The 19,174-nt window shown below is 38.0% G+C and overlaps 1 protein-coding gene and 1 non-coding gene across 4 annotated transcripts in view; both read left to right on the top strand.

The window, feature by feature from the left end:
* LARP1B (La ribonucleoprotein 1B) overlaps positions 1-19,174 on the top strand; it is a 95,248-nt gene that overhangs the window by 64,679 nt on the left and 11,395 nt on the right. For all 3 annotated transcript variants that reach the window (XM_075543814.1, XM_075543811.1, XM_075543813.1), the window contains exons 12-14: positions 9,728-9,851; positions 17,185-17,396; positions 17,862-17,968. In XM_075543814.1, the coding sequence (XP_075399929.1) occupies positions 9,728-9,851; positions 17,185-17,396; positions 17,862-17,968 (443 nt within the window). The remainder of the gene's footprint in view (positions 1-9,727; positions 9,852-17,184; positions 17,397-17,861; positions 17,969-19,174) is intronic.
* LOC142443953 (U4 spliceosomal RNA) lies at positions 10,870-11,004 on the top strand. The gene has a single exon (XR_012783653.1). It is a non-coding gene; the product is annotated as a U4 spliceosomal RNA (small nuclear RNA).

Here is a 19,174-nt window from a genome sequence, read left to right as displayed (position 1 = left end):
AGCACTGGAAACACTCACTCATCTGTGCCAGGAAAGTTAGAAGACAGTTACTTGGCTAAGTACTCATTTGTACTCATTCCAGAAAAAGGTGATCAACTAGAATGCTTAAATTGTAGTACTATATTAATTAGTATCACATGCACGTAAAATGCTGAAGATCATCCAACAATGTTTGCAGCATCACACTGACAGAACTGTCAGAAGTTCAGTCCAGATTCAGAAGAGGATGTGAAATAAGGGATGTCATTGCTGATTGATGTCAGGTGGACCTTGGCTCCTAGAAGAGAATATCAGAAAGATGTTTACTTCTGTTTAATTGACTATGCCAAAGCATTCGACTGTGTGGATCCTAACAAACTATGGTTAACCTTGAGAATTCCAGAACCCTTTGTTGTGTTCATATGGAACTTAACTTGGTCATGGACCAAAAGGCATTTGTGTGAACAGAACATGGGAATACTGCACGGTTTAAAATCAGGAAAGGTGTGTATCAGGGTTGTATCCATACTTTTTTGTCTATATGCTGAGCAGTCGTTAGAGAAACTGGATTATGTGAAGAAGCATATGGTATCGGGATCACAGGAAGAAATAAATAACCTGCTACACACAGATGCCACAACCTTGCTTGATGAAAGTAAGGAGAGCTTGAGGCACTTGATGATAATCAAGGATTGCAGCCTTCCGTATGGTTTACAACGTAGCATCAAGAAGACCCAACTCTTCAGAATTGGACCATGAAATAATCATAATAAATGAAGTAAAGGTTGAAACTGCCCACTATTTTTTCTTAATTGGATCCATAATCAATGCTCATGGAAGCAGCAGTTGAGATAAAAAGTTTTGTTGCATTGGGTAAATCTGCTGCACGAGACCCTGTTTAGAGTATTGAAAAGCAAAGGATGTTACTTTGAGGACTAAGGTGCGCACGACCCAAGCCATGGTATTTAAATTGCTTCATAGGCATGTGAAAGTTGGACATTGAATGAGGGAGACCAAAGAAAACTGGAAGCATTTGAAGTGTGCTGGAGAAGAATATTGAAAGTATTGTGAACTATCTCAGAAGAAGTAAAGCCAGTGTTCTCCCTAGAGACAAGGATGGCGAGACTTAGCCCTATATACTTTGGACGACAGACCAATCCCTGGAGAAGGACACCATGGCTGGAAGAGGGGCAGTGGTAAAAAGGCCCTCAAGGAGATGGATTGATAATAGTGGCTGCAATAATGGGCTCACAGAGGAACAGTTGTGAGGATGGCACATGACTATCCAGTGTTCTGTTGTGCATAGGGTTGCTATGGGTCAGAAGTGAATTGATAGCACCGAAGACAAATTATATATTTCTGTATTATATATAATTTGTCTATACACACACACTGATACATACCCCTTTATACAAAGATGAATAAACGATTATGTATATATGTCTGTGTATACCTATGCTATAGTGTGTATATATAATTATTAAATACTTTAGATGATTTACACTAATTATAAAATAAACTATGATTTTATATATGCATACATACCCTTTATATACAAATACCAACTTTTGTACTTTCTTATCAGAACCACACTAATGTGGATTAAACATAAAAAACTAAATACTGCTAAAACATAAAACTAAACACTAATCCAGTTAGTGTGAACTCAAGTCAGTGATTCAATAGGAAAGGGTATAACTGCCCCTGAGTTTCTGAGGCTATTAACTCTTTACAGGAGTAGAAAGCCCCGTGTTCTGCCTGAGGATCAGCTGGTGATTTCAAATTGCTGACCTTGCAATTAAGCAGCCCAACGTATAACTACAATCCCACCAATTGCATGCCAGTGTTTTGTTGTGATATATTACAGCTATATTTTCCACGGTGTGCATTCTCTTTAAATCTGTTCTGGTTGTTCCAGTTCATATATGAGGGAGCTTCAGAAAATTAATGGAAAAATTCCATACTTTTAGTTCAATTTTTCCGTGGATCTTTTGGATTTTTACACATGTAAAAGTTGATTTCTAAGGAAAGAATTATGTTGAATATATAGAGCAGGGCACACACCAATTCAACAGTTTTTACAGGTGTCATTTAGTGACATTGTTTAAATTAAGGGAGAGGTGCTCCTTTTTTTCCACTGAGTATGAATAACAGATTTATATAAATAAATTTTAACGGATTGAGATTTCTTTTATTCCTTGATAGTTGAGTGTTTTTTAATTTCAAATAGTACCAATTTTGTCATGTTATTTCTGTGTAAATTGAGATGACCTTTCCCCCCAACTTTGTTGTATTAAGGTCGTATATTACATCGATTCTTTCAATGTTGTACTCTTGTATACCTGGAGTCAATTCAACTTGGTCATGTTGTGTAACCAATAAATGTAGTGGTAGATTGAGTTTTCAAGTATTTGACAATTTTTCTATCTAAGAGATAGTGGTCTCTTTTTTTTTGGTTGGTGGTGGTGGTGGTGGTGGTGGTGGTGTGGGGTGGTGGTGGTGGTGGTGGTGGGGTGGTGGTGGTGGAGAGATAGTGGTCTCTTAATTTTATTTTTTTGTGGTTACATTTGGCCTTGTGTGGCCTTCTCTGTCAGTGGAATACTTGTCTCATAGAGTAAATAAGTATATTGTCCCTCTTCTAGGTTTCAGTGACATTTAAGCAAGATTTGTCATTCTTTCATACAGCTATTAAAATTCTTCAGTGAAGCATTCTAGTTCTGCACCTTTTTCACCAGGTGGAATTTTACTGCGGATTCAATCTCTTTTCATGGTTCTCTTCAGCTGTTCTACTACTTCTTGTTGAGTCAAGTAGCTTATGTGTTTCTAGGAATTTTTCTACTTCATCAAAGTTATTTGTTTTATAATTGTTCAAAGTATTACATAAGATTATTTGTAATACTCCCACTATCACTTCTGTTTCCCTTTGTCCGTCTAGATTTGCCAATTGCATTACTAGTGTCAAACAACTAGCTCTGGTTTCGTTGATTATTATGTTCCTATTTGCTCTTTCTGCACTGACTGATTTTGATTCTTTTATTCCTCCTGGTAGCTTTGGACTTTGGTTTCTCTTCTTTTTCTACTTTCTTCATTTTTTTTTTGATTACTGATTCGAGATCATTATTTTCTAATGGAAACATTTACTGCTTCAAATGTTTCTCTGATTGCTCCCTTTGCTGTGCATCCCTTAGGTTTTGGTATTTTCATTTGATTTCCTGATTTGTTATTTCATCCACTGGTTTGTTAAGCGTATGTTTCATTTCTACATAACATAAATTTGATTTACAATTTTTTTATTTCTAGTTTTTGTTTATGCTCAGAAAAAGAGACTTTTTATGATTTTAGCCTTTCATATATAAAGAATTGGCCTGTGGTCTAACATGATTTATCTTAAAGAATGTTCCATATGTATTGTGTAGTGTGTATTATTGTGCTGCTATGTGTGATGGTCTGTATATGCCTTAAGTATTAGTTTCTAGTGTTTAGATTTTTCATTTCTTTTTTTTTTGACCTCTGGTTTTTCTATTGAAAATAAAAGTATTGAAGTCCTATCCCTCTGTGCTTCATTTATTTTGGGACTTTGATGTTAGGTACATCCATGTTTATAATTACTTAGTTTTGCTGCATGGAAATATGACCAGTATGTGATGTCCTTCTTTGTCTCTTGTTGAGGAGCCCTGGGTGCAGTGGTTAATGTGCTTGACTGCTGAGTGGTTGCTGGTTTGAGATGATGGGCTTTGCCAAGAGAGAATATGTGGCAGCCTACTTCTGTGAAGATTTCAGTTTTAAAATCCTATGGAAATCCTACTCTGTCCTATAGCATCAGTTTTAGTGGTTTTGATTTGGGATTTTATCTCTGGTATTTTTTATGGCATAGTGAATTTATTTGATATGACTGCTGGCTATATAGTCCTCCTAATTCCCACCAGATAAATAGGTGAGGGGATTAGTAGGTTTTGCCATCCCAATGAGGGTAAAATTGGTCTTCTCAGAACAGTAACAGGTCATCTCATGACCAGCAAGAGAGAAGAGCTGGGAATGGAGCATATTACTTGGACCCAGAGATCCCTAGCATGAACCTTTTGAAGAGCTCTCATACTGGAGAAGGGACAGTGTGGTGAAGTGGTGGAGAGAGGTGGTAGCAGTAGAACCAAGATCATGAGACAGAGCAGAGCAGTGGACTTTCCAGCTCACAGAGCAGGTACAACTTGCGTGCCTTTGGATTCACTTGTGGAGAGGGTGCCTCCAAGTACTTAATAGGGGAAGCTAGGTTTGGGGACCGATGAAGCTAGAGCCTAGTGCCTGTGAGGTGAGACAGTGACAGAGTGGACCTTAGGGCCATTTATCAGCAGCCAATAAAGGAGCTTTGTAACACATGTTTGCACTTGGCAGACGAAGTTTTGGAAACTCACAGGCAGTTCTATCCTTTCCTATAGGGTCGCTGTGAGTCAGCATCAGTTTGAAGGCAGTGAGTTTTGTTTAGGATACTAAATCTCTTCTTTCTAGACCAATTCAAGGCATAAGTTAAACAGAACCACAAAAAAGCACATTGTGTTTGTGCAGCCAGTAGTGGTAGAACCTGCTGTGAACAACTAGAAAAACAGGGAAGAAAACATCTGTGTTAAAACACGTTATTGCTGGTAGACCATAAAGAATTTTATGGTCAATATCTTGAAGAGCATGGAAACACTGAGAAATAAATTAGGCATTTGGGCTTCTCCTAGAGACATATATGAGTTACAGACAAAAGTAGCTGAGAAGCATTGTTTAATAAAAGTTACAGGTTTGGAGGTGGTGAAAATTGGAATTCAGGCCCCAAATGGGGAACTTCAGTGAAACTTCCAGGCGTTCATGCCAAACTCTGAAGATCTCCATCCTAGAACTAATGCCACCTGAACAAGACCTGCTCTTAGTCGGCATGCTTGCCAAGCTTTTAGTCCTGTAATTCCTGATCGAGCGAACACGCCTGATGCACAGACAAATGTTTTCTGGTGGAAAATATCATCCGATGTCCCACATTTTTTAATAAAAATGTTGAGCTCGCGCTCTCCCCTGTGGGTGGGGGGGATGTTGAGTTATTAATGAGGCATAAAATAATGAGATTCTATGATCGGAGTGGGGGTTGGGGTGAGCTGATGGAGGAGAGAAAACAAAGTAGAAATGGACCTATAGAGTCTGATAATAAAATTATCAAACATACATTGAAATAATTATATGTTAAAGTAAGAGGACATAAAATGGAGACTTTGAGTCAAGAATCAGAAACGGTGGATGGGCTGAATAGCAGTTTGCCTAACTGAATAATTACGAAACCGGAAAGATTGTGCTAAAGAAAATTTGAGAGTGTATCATGACACTACCGAAAAATGGAAAAATACATAAAATATAATATTGTAAGAAGCATAGGAAATACAGTCAACAGGTCTAATGTGTTATTAGATTTACATAAAGAGGAGAAAGTAAGACTATTAATATTTGAAGAGATTATGGCTGAGAATTTACCAAAACAGATGAAAAACTACAAGTGACAAATCCAAGAAGCTGTAGGAGCTATAAAGGAGATAATTTAAAGAAAGAAATAGAAGTACCATAACAGATAAACCTGCCCAAAAGAACAGCATCCAGAGAAAAAAAACATAGTGCTTTTAAAGAATTGGTAAAGACTCCAACTAAAGCAGTGGAGGCCAGGCTATATTGGGAGCAGAGACAACAAGCCTAAGATGGGTACAATTTAAGGTCCGGGTAGAACTCAAGAGCCATGTGATCCTGGCACCCCAATTCTTCACATTGGCATAGCCAAGCAAGTCCCTGAGAAAGACTGCCTCTTCATTTGTGGCCTAGTCAGGAGAGTTGCACCGGTCTGCTTTCAGCACAGTAGTCTCCCTGAGGGCAAAGTCTTTTTAGGAAAGTCTAAAAGAACTCACTCAAAGCTAAATGGATTTATCGTTCCTTCTACAAACCAAGTGCTCAGAATTTAAGTTTTAAGATAACTCATACAAATGGTTATTACAAAGCAGAGGTGGGCAAACCTTGTTTTGTAAAGGGCTATCCCCATGGCTGTTGAGTAGGTTCTGGCCCCACAAGATTGAGTAAAACTGTCCTGCTGTCTTGTGGCTATAATCTTTATACTGTTACACCTTTTTCTTGAAGAGCAGCTTTTGAGTTTGAACCACAAACTCTTTCAGTTAGCAGCTGAACTCTTAGCTACTGTACCAACATATCTCCTTTGTAATGAACTTAAAAAACCTAACTCACTGACTGCTATCAAATTTATTCGGACTTAATTTGTTGCCAATGCTGTAAATCTTTGTCTCCAGTAAAGGATTTAGTAGTACACATTTTATATTTTGTGTGTCATACATTGACAGCCACAGGCAGTGTATAAATAAGTGAATGTAGCTGTGTTTCAGTAAACTATACAAAATAGGCTTAGGCTTTTGTTTTAGGGGGTTGTAGTTTGTTGATCACTATAGAGTCAAACTAGTTACAACTAAATGTATTTTACAAATTTAGTTTTGCAGAAAAGAAGCCACCATCCATATATTATGATTCCATTTTTATAAAGGTAAAAATTGTTTAAAAAATGATATGTGATGTTGAAGCCAGTATGGCGGTTAGTCATTTGGGGGAAAGAGGTGAGGCAGTAATGGGAGTGAAGGGCATGAGAAGGTAGGTGATCTGGGAGTGCTAATCATATTCTGTACCTGAGTGGAAACTGCTCAGGTATGTTCTGGTTTGATTGCTCATAAAATACATACTTTTGGTTTGTGAGATTGTTATGGGTATATTTCAATGAATAAATTTCAATAATTAGGAAAGAAGTATACTATTAGTGTTGTCTTGAGGGTATAAGCATTCATTTCTGATATGTGGTAACATGTAATAAATGTATTTTGATCTAAAAAAGCTGATAATGCTACTAAAATGGAATAGAATATATATAACCTCAGATATTTGAATGGATTTCTATCCTAATCTAAGTTCTTATGAAGCAGCCCTGCTCATTACTTAACCTCATGAAGGGATCACCAAAGACAATAGTATTATAGCAAAGTATGAAGAAATCAAACGTTGACCAGCTCTCATAACAGCACCTCTTGTCTGAAAAGCTTGTCTTAAAACAAGCAGCCTTCTCAAGTGAAGCGTGTCCACTTAGCCCAAGGAAGAAGCACACCAGTCTGTATGATCCAGGAATTGTATATAAAATCTAAGACCAGAGGCGAGATTTATATGAGAGCTTAGGTTCTAAGCACCTCCTTTGACAGTGAAAGTCCCAAATGGATTTGCAGAGTCCCTCTGGGCAATAAGCCACCATTGACTTCCTCTGGCCAGGAATGTGAATAGCCTTGGATTCAGAGTACATCAGAATGTGAATTAATGCACATATATAGTTAGGTCAAATTTTAACAGCATCCAGGTTTTCCTCTTGACCCACTTTTCATTTGTTCTAGTTTTTATTACGTGTTTTCTTTTGGATGGAGGTTTTTCTGTGATTCCGTTTGTTACTGCTGTTGAGGAAGGGTGTGTGTGGAGGGTGTGTCAAATCCAGGATAGGTAAATCCAGAGGAACTCTGATTAGATTCATAGTTTCTTAGAGTTAGGGAGATATGAGAGCAAGGTACAGGTATTTTATAATAATTTGGTTCCCACTGACAAATACTTACACTATTTCTCTCTTTTTTTTTACCTGCTTCCACATTCTTTGGGTGAGCTTTCCAAGGGCCGTGGACTCATAAACGCCACGTTGTGTTCATATGACAGTTTAACAGGGGGGAATTTTAAAAGTAGTAATAGAATGTAAGCTAAATGTCCTGAACATAGTCTTGTCCAGCTGTAGATGAAACTTCATACACCATAGCCGTTAACTTTCTAGTAGTGAGTAATCTCCACAGCTGTAATGCTCTATGTGTTCATAGATTAGGACAGAGATTATCTAAATGTCTATTTAGATCATTAGAAAGGGCCTTCGGGGCAGGAATGGATTAATTCTTAAATTGAGTGGACAGTGCAGATGTACTGAACCTCCTTGCTGCTAGTCTCTTGATCATCTATATTGACCTGTATCTTTTATCAGTTGAATCCCATTCTCAGAAAACAAAATAAAATTCTTGGCTTAATATTGAAGGCCATTTTATAGTTTTCCCCAGATTAGCTCTTTGCCACTGGTTATACACAAAATCTTGCCTTCACTTAATTACTTTGAGGTAAACACATGGCTTATTTCAAGTTTCTTATCTTTGTTCACATCACCAAAATAAAAAATGCTTTTCCTTTTCTCTAAATTCCTCAAGAACTGCTTCTGTCCCATGCCTTCAGTGATTCCTCCTTAAAGATCTGAATTCTTATACCAAATAGTGAACCATGGCATACACGGCCTAATATTACTAGTTTTTATCTACACATTTTTTACTATGTAACTTGTGTTCTAAGGGTGGGGAGGAGGGGGCTCAAATTCAAAATTATATACATAAACATTGATTGCCATCAAGTTGATTGTGTCTCATAGCAACCCTCACATTTCTCCTTCAGAAACAGTGACACTTACTGAATTACAGTAAGCCTTTGAAGCAAGATGAAGACAAATCCAGATGAGACCTTAATGCGAGACCATAATGGTGTCCCAAGGTTTAGGAGCCCTGGTGGCACAGCAGACTGCTAAACACAAAGTCAGCAGTTTGAAATCTCTCATCAGCCGCTCAGCAGTAGAAAGATAATACTTTCAACTCTCATAAAGACTTAGCCTTGAAAACCCACAGGGCCAGTTTACTCTGTTCTATAAGTTCACTTTGATTCAGAATTGTCTGAGTGGCAGTAGAGTTTTTTTTAAGTTTCAGGCAATGTGGCTAATTACAGATGATAGAAAATAGGAAATCACCATTGGCTGCAAATCGAAGTACAAAAAGAACAATGATTGGGATGCACAGTTGCAGATTAGAAAAGTTTATAGGCCTGCTTCTAAGGCTACTTACTTAATTGGGATATGATTCAAGACCAATTTGCAATCAACTTCCTGAGAGCTTGTTAATGGGCAGAACTCAAATGGAGGCTTAACTGAAAATTGGAATTAAGCTCCCATTCTAAACAAAAGCCTTCCACAAACCAAGTTACCGGAGAACATAATTAAGCTCTAATATGTGTATAAATTATGGAAGAGAATATGCATTAGACTCCTCTAACAATCTTGTGTGTAAATACTCATCAATTAGTATGTATGTTCTTATGTGTTTGAATTATAAAATATAATATTTTAGGATTCTCGTCCTCTTTTAGGAGCCCCAGCAATGTAATGGTTATGTGTTGGGCTGCTATCCACAGCAGTTCAAAACCACCAGCAGCTTCTGGGAGAAAGACTAGACTTTCTAGTCCCATAAGCAGTTACAGTCTCGGAAACCCACAGGGGGTTCTCTGTGAGTCAGCATTGGACTTGATGGCAGTGGTTATTATTTTCAATGCCTCCTGAGTGGGAGAAAGATGTGGCAGTCTGCTTCCATAGAGTTCAGCCTTGGAAACCCTTTGGGGCAGTTTTACTTGGTCCTTTAGAGCCCTTATGAGTTAGAACTGATTGGAAAGCTGCGAGGTGTTTTTATCCCTCCTTAGGTATTGTTATATCACAATGTTTATATTGTTAAATGGCAATTATTGCAATTAACCCCAGTTAAAAAATCTTGTTTTTTCGTTTGGTATCAAATTCATGTCTGCTGGTTGCTCTATTAAGCCAGCTTAGTAATTAGATTCCTCCATTTTACTTCAGCAAGAAGTTGAGACCTTTAAGAAGCTAAATATCATTAGTAAAGAGCAATTTGAAAACCTAACACCTGAACTTCCTTTTGAGCCAAACCAAGACGTTCCTGTAGCACCTTCACAGTTCCAACAAGGTATGTAAACCTTCTTTTATGTAAGTGTCTGAATAATATTAACGCAGCTCTAAATGAACTGTTTTTAATGTTTTCTTCCTTTTCTTCATGTGGGGAACATGTTTAAGGATCTGGTAAGAAGTTGTTTTGTGTTCATTAGTATTCTCTCTTTGATCTCTAGGTTTTAATATCCATTGCAATGGCTACACTGAGCTCACAGACAAAATAATGATTAATGGGTTTATTAAGGAAGTAAAACAAGTTATAATGCCACTGTAAATTGCTCAGGAAAGAGTTGTTCACCAGGTGTGTTTCTTACAAAGTTCTCTCTGGCCTGTTTGTTGATGCTCAAAAGGCAACTACTCACTAAGCCTCAACCTGAAGACTTTCAGCTCAAGCTCTGTGGGTCAACAAACTTAGCTCCCTGTATTAAATCCCCAAAGGCACCTCACTTCAACTAGCTTCAGCCCAAATGGCACTCTGCTTCACTTGCATGGGTCAGCAAGCTGGCTACCCAAATTAAGTGCTCAGAGTCACTCAGCTGTATTTGTTTTATGAAGTAGCAAATCCACCATTCGGTTCCATGCTCTTGCTACTGCTGGTTCTGTTGCTGCTCCTTTGATCTCACAGCTGTTTTCTAGATTTAGAAGGTTCCCTGCGCATCACTATCCCCCCTACCTTCTTGCTGAATCCATGCAGGAAAAGGTCTTTTGGTGGGAGTTAGAGACTTTGGCTGGAAAACCCACCATAAATAATTCACTGCCCCTGCAAGGTCAGCAGTTTGAAACCGCCAGGTGCTTCTCGGGAGAAATATGGGGATTTTTTATTCCTGAAAAGAGTTACAGTCTTAGAAACCCATAGGGACACGTCTATCTGCCCCACAGGGTTACTATGAGTCAGAATTGACTCAATGGCAATGAGCTTGGTTTATTTATTTATTTGGCTCCTGCAATAGAGGGATTTTAAAGTTCAACTTCTGCAGGTTTTAGAGATTTATAGATATAAATTTCTTGAAACAGCTATAAAAGTATAAAATTTGAGCTTTGCACAGTGGCAATATCATAGCCAGTGAGGTTTATCCAAGGCGTGATTATTGTTAAAAAAGTATAAAATCTGAGTTCTATATTACTTTTGGTGATTTAGGAGATAATCGTACAAGTCACCTAACAAGATTATTTATTGTAACATTAGGCCTTGCTTAAAACCAATCTCTTCTTAAAGTAGGCAGAATTGGTTGTCCTTGACATATCTGATATGGTTTCTAAATTTATGTTAATATTTCTCAAAAATTCTTATAAATTTCATGTCTCCACACCACTGAAGTGTTAATCTTCATTTTAAAGTAATTGCTCTATGTGAAAGTGTAAATGTAGTTGGGAGATTTGTAAATTGAACCTGATGGTTTCAGGCAAGGATGACTGATTTTCTCATCAATTTTCTTTCTTTTTTTTTTTTTTAACATTTTATTAGGGGCTCATACAACTCTTATCACAATCCCTACATATACATACATCAATTGTATAAAGCACATCTATACATTCTTTGCCCTAATCATTTTCTTTTTTTTTTTTTACATTTTATTAGGGACTCATACAACTCTTATCACAATCCATATATATACATACATCAATTGTATAAAGCACATCCATACATTCCCTGCCCCAATCATTCTCAAAGCATTTGCTCTCCACTTAAGCCCTTTGCATCCGGTCCTCTTTTATTTTTTCCCTCCCTCCCCGCTCCCCCCTCCCTCATGTGCCCTTGGTAATTTATACATCGTTATTTTGTCATATCTTGCCCTATCCGGAGTCTCCCTTCCCCCCCTTCCCTGCCGTCCCTCTCCCATGAAGGAGGTCACTTGTGGGTCCTCGTAATCAGTTCCCTCTTTCCAACCCACTCGCCCTCCACTCTCCCAGCATCGCCCCTCACACCCTTGGTCCTGAAGGTATCATCCACCCTAGATTCCCTGTGCCTCCAGCCCTCATATGTACCAGTGTACAACCTCTGCCCTATCCAGCCCTGCAAGGTAGAATTCGGATCATGGTAGTTGGGGGGAGGAAGCATCCAGGATCTGGGGGAAAGCTGTGTTCTTCATCGGTACTACGTCACACCCTAATTGACCCATCTCCTCTCCTGAACCCCTCTGTGAGGGGATCTCCATTGGCCGACACTTGGGCCCTGGGTCTCCACTCTGCACTTCCCCCTTCATTCAATATGATATATACATGGAAGAAGCACACCGGCCAGTGCGATCACGAGGTGCCAAAGGGACCAGGTATAAGGCATCATGCAAAAAAAAAAAAAATATATATATATATATATATATATATACATATAGATACATATACACACATATATCTATTTTTTTGCATGTGGGCTTTTTTGCTTCTGAGCTAGATGGCCGCTTGTTTATCTTCAAGCCTTTAAGACCCCAGTCACTGTCTCTTTTGATAGCCGGGCACCATCAGCTTTCTTCACCACATTTACTTGTTCACCCACTTTGGCTCCAGCCGTTGTGTCGGGAGAGTGAGCATCATAGAGTTCCAATTTAATAAAGGAAAGTATTCATGCATTGAGGGAGTGTTTGAGTAGAGGCCCAAGGTCCTTCAGGTTGGGTCTATAGGGAGGTCAGTGGGACAAGTGTCAAGTTCTGTCTACCATAATTAATATTACAATGGTCTCTGCCTGATAGTAAGACTGTTTGAGATTCTTGCCTGTGGCTAGAGGGAATTTGCCAGTGACTTGATTAGATTAGGTACTCTCCAGATCGATTTTTGGCTCCCCTGTCCACTATAGTCTACAAAGTGGGTGTTCATAATTTTAGCTCTGATATACCTTTCCCTTAGCCACATTCAAATTTTGTAATTGTCATGTTTGGATCACACAAGCTGGTGTGCTTCTTCCATGTGGACTTAATTGACTCCTCGCATAGATGGCTGCTTGTTTGAGTACAAGCCTTTAAGACCCCAGACACTATTCTGATTGATATCTGGGCACACTCTTTGCGTTCTTTACCACACTTTGCTGTAGCACCCTTATTTTCAGAGACATTTCATGAAAGTGAGTCTCGAGCAGGGCCATGTTATCAGAGCTGTTTTTGACTTGGGGCTAGAGTTAGTAGGACCCCCAGACTGCTTGTCCATGGTATTTGCATGTAATGTCAGTGAGAAATGCTAAGGGTATTTGTTTACCAGGATGAGTTACAAAGTTCTTTTAGGTCTAGTAGTAAATGCTCAAAGGGGCACACCACTCTACTTACTGTAAGCCTAAACCCAAAGGCATTCCACGCAGGGTCATAGGTTTGCAGCCCAGCTCTCCAAATTATGCCCAGAGAAGGCAACACACTCCACAAGCCAGCCTCCTGCACAAACAAAACTTGGCTTTACTTGCTCTGTGGGCTGGGAAATCCACCACTCTCTTCCATGGTCTGCCTCCTCTGCTGCTGCTGCTGCTCTGAAATTTTGACTGTCTTCTGAATCCAGGAGGTTAAGTAGTTTCAACAAACACTATTACTGGATAAACTAAAACTTGTTGTCTTAGCCTTTACAGAAAACATTTCCTAATCTCTGCATATTTAAAAATTTATAAAATAACATTTTTATTTATAATAAAACTAAATTGTCAGTCCTGTGGCATTAAAAAAATCCTATTTAGTGAACACTAAAAGCATATTAAATTTTGTTATATACATACATATCAATAACTTTGTATCACAATTGTAAAGCCTTTGTTTTTCTAAAATTGTAAACTATTTCAGAGAGATTTTTTGTCTATAATGAGAAGAGTGTGACCTATGGGCAGGGCCTGTATGGTCCATTATAAAGCTATTAATGATTTGCTTTGGTGCTGGAATACCTAGCACACACTTTAGTTAGTCGAGTGGCTTTAGCAGATAAGAGGACTACTGCATACCCAGGGTTTGATTTCATAAACTGAAACAGACCTGGGAATATAACAGTTTGAGACTGGGACCAGTGCCATACGGTTATCCCTCTTAAAACATCATTATTTTCTGATAAGCTTGTAGCAGAAACGGTATGGAAGACCACCACAATTGAGGTGTCCTACAGAACAGATAGCTTCTTTTGTTGTTTTACTGTTTTGTTTTTAGTTACAGCTTTATTGAAATAGAACTTGTATACCAGTAATTATACACTTTATATGTATAATTTGATGAGTTATTAAAACAAATTGTTCACCAGCACAGTTTGGTATTAAAATAATATCTTTATTCTAAAAATTTCTCTCATACCCATTTATAGTCTGTTCCCATACCCACCGTCATCCTGTGAGGCCATCTTTATTGATCAACTTTTTGTCTCTAATGGTTTTGTATTTCCTAGAAATTTCATATAATTGGAATCATGAAGTACTGATGATTTCTTGGGTCTTGTATGGCCCATTGGAAGCATTCAACTCATGTGAAGAGTTAAACTGTCTCAGAAACTCTCAGAGGCAGTTCTACCCTGTCCTGTGTAGGGTCACTGTGAGTCAGCATCGACTCAAAGGCAGTGAATGTGTGATACGGGCAGCCTGTGGGTCAAATGTTCCTCATCCCTGCTGTGAGTTCAAGTAGAGAGTGTATATACTTCAGTATAAGCCTATCTGGAATATCCGCTGAGGCACCACCTACTTTTACCACAAAAACTGCATTAAAAATGTGCTGGAAAACTCAGCTTATACTTGAGTATATATGGTATATAAAAGATGAGGGAAGGGCTATTCAGAGAAGAAAAAATACAAAGATGATGAAAAAGCCAAGAAAAAGCATATAGCCACTTTTTAGGATATCCAGTTTAAAGGAGGGAATGTTCGTTCACGAGTCATGTCAAAAAAGTTATATACCACTACAAACCAAATTCCAAGCCCATTCCCATTGAGCCAATTGTGGGCGTGCTAAATAAGGATTCTACGACTAAATCTTAATGGAAGCAGACAGCTTTGTCTTTCTCCTAAGTAGCAACTGGTAGGTTTGAACCACTGACCTTATTGTTGTTAGCAGTCCTCTCGGGCACTTTACCAAATACCCTCCTTTTCTAGAGGTAAATGGGGACCATTGAAGGATTTTAAGTAGAAATATGAAACAGTCTAATTGCTTTTCACAGTAATTCTGACAGCAATGAGGAGAGGAGAAATGGCAAAGTGGGGAGACTAATAGATGGGTAAGTTCCCTTTGAAAACTAGTGTCAGTATTGTTGAACATATAGTAGGCATTCAGTGATTTGAGGGGATTTTCAGAAGTTCATGGGAAATTGATTTCTCTGTGAAGTTTTGGCATTTTTTGAATGTATGATTCTGTTGTTCCTTGGCTTTGGGGTTGGCGATGGCTTATATGGAATACCCCCACTGCCCTATGTGTGTGGATCTGCTTGTTAGGGTTCTTCCAGCTGTGTGGCGTTTTAGAAACAAAAGTGTCAGACTTCCAAGGCAAAGCTCCCTGGCTTCCGCATGCCAGTCTTTGAGCCAGTCTTGTAAGTGTGTAACCATTTGCCCTGCCCAGGACCCCACTGAATGATTGAACAAAAGGTTCAATAATATGGTTCAAAAGAAGTTGGTGATTCTGAAGATAAACCATTTACAAATGAGGGAGTTTAAAAAATTTGCAGACGAGACTCCGGATAGGGCAAGATATGACAAAATAACGATGTATAAATTACCAAGGGCACATGAGGGAGGGGGGAGCGGGGAGGGAGGGGAAAAAAAAAAAGAGGACCTGATGCGAGGGGCTTAAGTGGAGAGCAAATACCTTGAGAATGATTGGGGCAGGGAATGTATGGATGTGCTTTATACAATTGATGTATGTATATGTATGGATTGTGATAAGAGTTGTATGAGTCCCTAATAAAATGTAAAAAAAGAAAAAAAAATTTGCAGACAAATGGAATGAAACGAATGGAATCAAGCCCCCCCCCCCAACCTTTCCCAGTGTTGTAAAGGGGCCTCATGACTATTTGTTGTTACTATACGTACTTGATTCATCTTATGCCTTACTTAGTACCTTACCATAAGATCTTCATGACCAATTTATCAAGTCTATGAATTAAGAAAAATTAAGAAAGAGCAGGCATGCATAATGTAGTGAGGCATGGGAAAGGAAGGGATGTGTGAAATAAAGGCGACTCTGATTAATTTTCGGCTGAAATGCTGAATGTGTGCAGGCTGCTGCTTTCATCCCCCAGCACCTACGATGAAACTGGACTTTCATCGGGGAAAAATGCTCAATAGGACCTTCAGTTCCAAAGAGGAAAAGATAGTGCCTGGCCACAAGTCTATGAAAGGCTCACTCTGGCTGTGTGGGAATGTTAGTTGGGATTTAAAAGTGAAGCCCAAGGTGGGCACCATTCCCTAAACCCCCATGGGTTTTGAAACAACAAAACATAATTAAAACTAGATTAGTTTTATTTACTCTATTTGGTTTTGATATGTAATTTACTGTGTTTAGATGTTTTAGGGGCTATGTCTATGACCTAGGGCTGTTAACTTTGTGTTGCAGTCCTGGAAAAATGAATTTATAAGTGTAATTTTGGGGTCTCTGAACCAATTGCTTGCTCTTCCATTATTTCTTAGGGGAAAAGTTATGTTCAGTTCTCGAACTTTTCATTGTTCGAATTTGAATTTGGAACTAATTGAGTTCGTTAACTGAGATAATCACTGTGTTCAGTAAATCAGAAGACACATGGAGCCCTTTACTCCATCTTTTCACTTCAGATATAAACCCTAGAGGAATATCCATACCCGTGGTAAAAGAAATGTCCAGCAGTGTTCATGTTGGTTATAACCCAAACTTGGAAATAACCCTAGATGATCGTCCGTGGGAAAATGAATTAATATAAAAGCATATACTATTCAGCAGTAAAAATAATAAACCCAAGCTATAAGAATGGAATATCAATGTAATACATAAAATAGTGACTGAAAAAGCTTAAAAATGATATGCAGTGTGCTCTCACATCATGCAAAAGTCCTATTATGTTTATATTAATAAATAGAAATACCAAATTTAAGAACCTAGTCAGTTATTTCTGAGAGGGAAAGCAGGAGGGCGGTGGGATTAGGCAAGGTTATGCAGTGAGCTTCTGCTCATCTTTCTTTAAAAAAAAATTCACATGAGGGAGCTTCAAAAAGTTTATGGAAAAGAATTCATTATCCGATTCCATTTCTTCCACTAGTTTTTTTTATGCCCCCTCATGTGTGTTTGTATACATGTGTGACAATATTTAGTAAAAGTAGGTGAGGGTATGTAGTTAACATGTTTCTAATGAAAAAATAATTGAGCTTGGAGTATTTAAAAATTCTTGTTCTCAAAAATATATTTTGATAGAATCCAAAATAATCGTAACGTTTTATTTTGCAGATTTGTCTGAAGAATTAGCTCAGAAGCTGTTAGATATTTCAGAAGTCTCTTCAATAACAATGGCCTGTTCAGATCCCACAGCAGTCCCAGAATCACCTAGAATTTGTCCTGCAAGGACACCCAAAACACCTCGAACACCCAGATTACAAGATCCTAACAAAACACCAAGATTTTACCCTGTTGTGAAAGAACCCAAAGCCATTGATTCAAAGGTACAGAAAACCACCTGGAGCAGAAAGCCTGACATCCTTATCCTTTGTTTTAAAATTACAGAATGAAGCTTTTTAATTTCTCTCACTTTTAAAAAATCATGTTTTAGATTGTAAAAATTAATGGGGAAGAAAAAGATTATACAATACTAGTGTTTTCTCATGGTAAATACCTTCCATTCAGTAGTGTAATTAAATACAATCTAAAGAAAATTAAGACAAAGTATAATGCAGAATCATCCTAAATGACATTTCTTTTACTCTTTGTGTTACAAATCTAGTAAAGAGACTTACTAAGTTTTGTAATTGGTATGTAAGCGGTTTGAGTTTTGTGACTTCATATGATTTCATAATGTGTCACCTGCAGTGTGAAGATGTTTGAGTTGTTTTGCAGTCAGAGGGTTTTAACTTACTTGTGAAGTCCACACTACTGAAAGTAATTGCAATGTTTGGCTACTTTTGTTTTAGAGTCCCAGAAAAAGAAAAACACGGCATAGTACAAATCCCCCTCTAGAGTGTCATGTTGGTTGGGTAATGGATTCCAGAGATCACGGGCCAAGAACATCCTCTGTCAGGTACCCTGTTGGTTTTATTTTTCTGTTCTTGATTTAAAATCTGTTGAAAATGGTTACTAATGAAATATTTGGAAGTATAAAGTATGTTAAAAGTTTTAAAAGATGAATACTTAAAGAGGGAAAATGTTTTTATAGTAATTCCATTAAGAGATTAATTCAGTAAGGTAGTTATTTATAAGGAAACACATTTCCATAATGTCTTCTCTTGACCTTATAAACTGCTTAGGTCTATGAAAGTTACTTTCTTTCGAAACACTCCACCCAGAACCTTGTTCTTACTGACATTTAGTAGGTTCTTAATAGATATTTATTGAATGAATTTATGTACCAAGCTATATACTCACACTGTACAAGAGTTGTAGAATTAAAACACATTATTTTGGATATTTTCCTCTTGGGAAGAAATGATCTATATAGGTTATTAGCAATACACTGTGAACTGGTAACCACAAGGCCAGCAGTTCAAAACCACCAGGAGCTCAGAGGTAGAAAGATGAGCGTTCTGCTGTCATAAAGAGTTAATAGTCTCAGAAACTCTGTTCTACCCTCTTTATACCCTATTCTGTAGGGTCGCTGTGAGTCAGAATTGACTTGATGGCAGTGAGTTTGAGTTTTGAGGTTTTCTTTGGACTTCTAAAAAGAGACTGTTCTATTTAGCTCAAAAAATTTATTGAGCTAACTTTTTGGATTGCCACGTATGCCCCCACAAGCATGGTATGTTTGGTTCTGCAGAGACGACACAGGTGATTACTGCGAATTCTCTCATGTTTATTTAAAACCTATCTTGTGTATATACTTCATATTTTCAGAATGATTATTTTGCAGCTTTTCTGTTTGAAAACGTAGCTTTGTGAAACTTTTTTGACTGGTTACTGGAAAGATTAGAGTGAGTTAGTTTAATTGACAGGCAAGCAATTATAATAATAAATTTTCATAGAAGTTTCATTGGCACAAAATCCCCATATCATACAGTTAAATAGTTCAATCACATCAAGGACAGTTGTATAATCATTGCCGCAATCTGTGTTAGAACATTTTCTTCTTTCTTATACTCATTAGCTCCCCATAGCCTCCCCTGCCATGCCCCCAAGAAACCATTAATCCAGGGTACTATCTTTAGATTTACCTATCCTGGATTTCATAATTAAGTGATACATTTAATAGAAGATTAGGATAGTGGCATGCTTAACTATAGATTTACAGACT

This window comes from Tenrec ecaudatus, chromosome 3 (assembly GCF_050624435.1).
Source record: "Tenrec ecaudatus isolate mTenEca1 chromosome 3, mTenEca1.hap1, whole genome shotgun sequence".
Taxonomy (NCBI): domain Eukaryota; kingdom Metazoa; phylum Chordata; class Mammalia; order Afrosoricida; family Tenrecidae; genus Tenrec; species Tenrec ecaudatus.
This window is presented reverse-complemented; position numbering and strand designations above follow the sequence as displayed.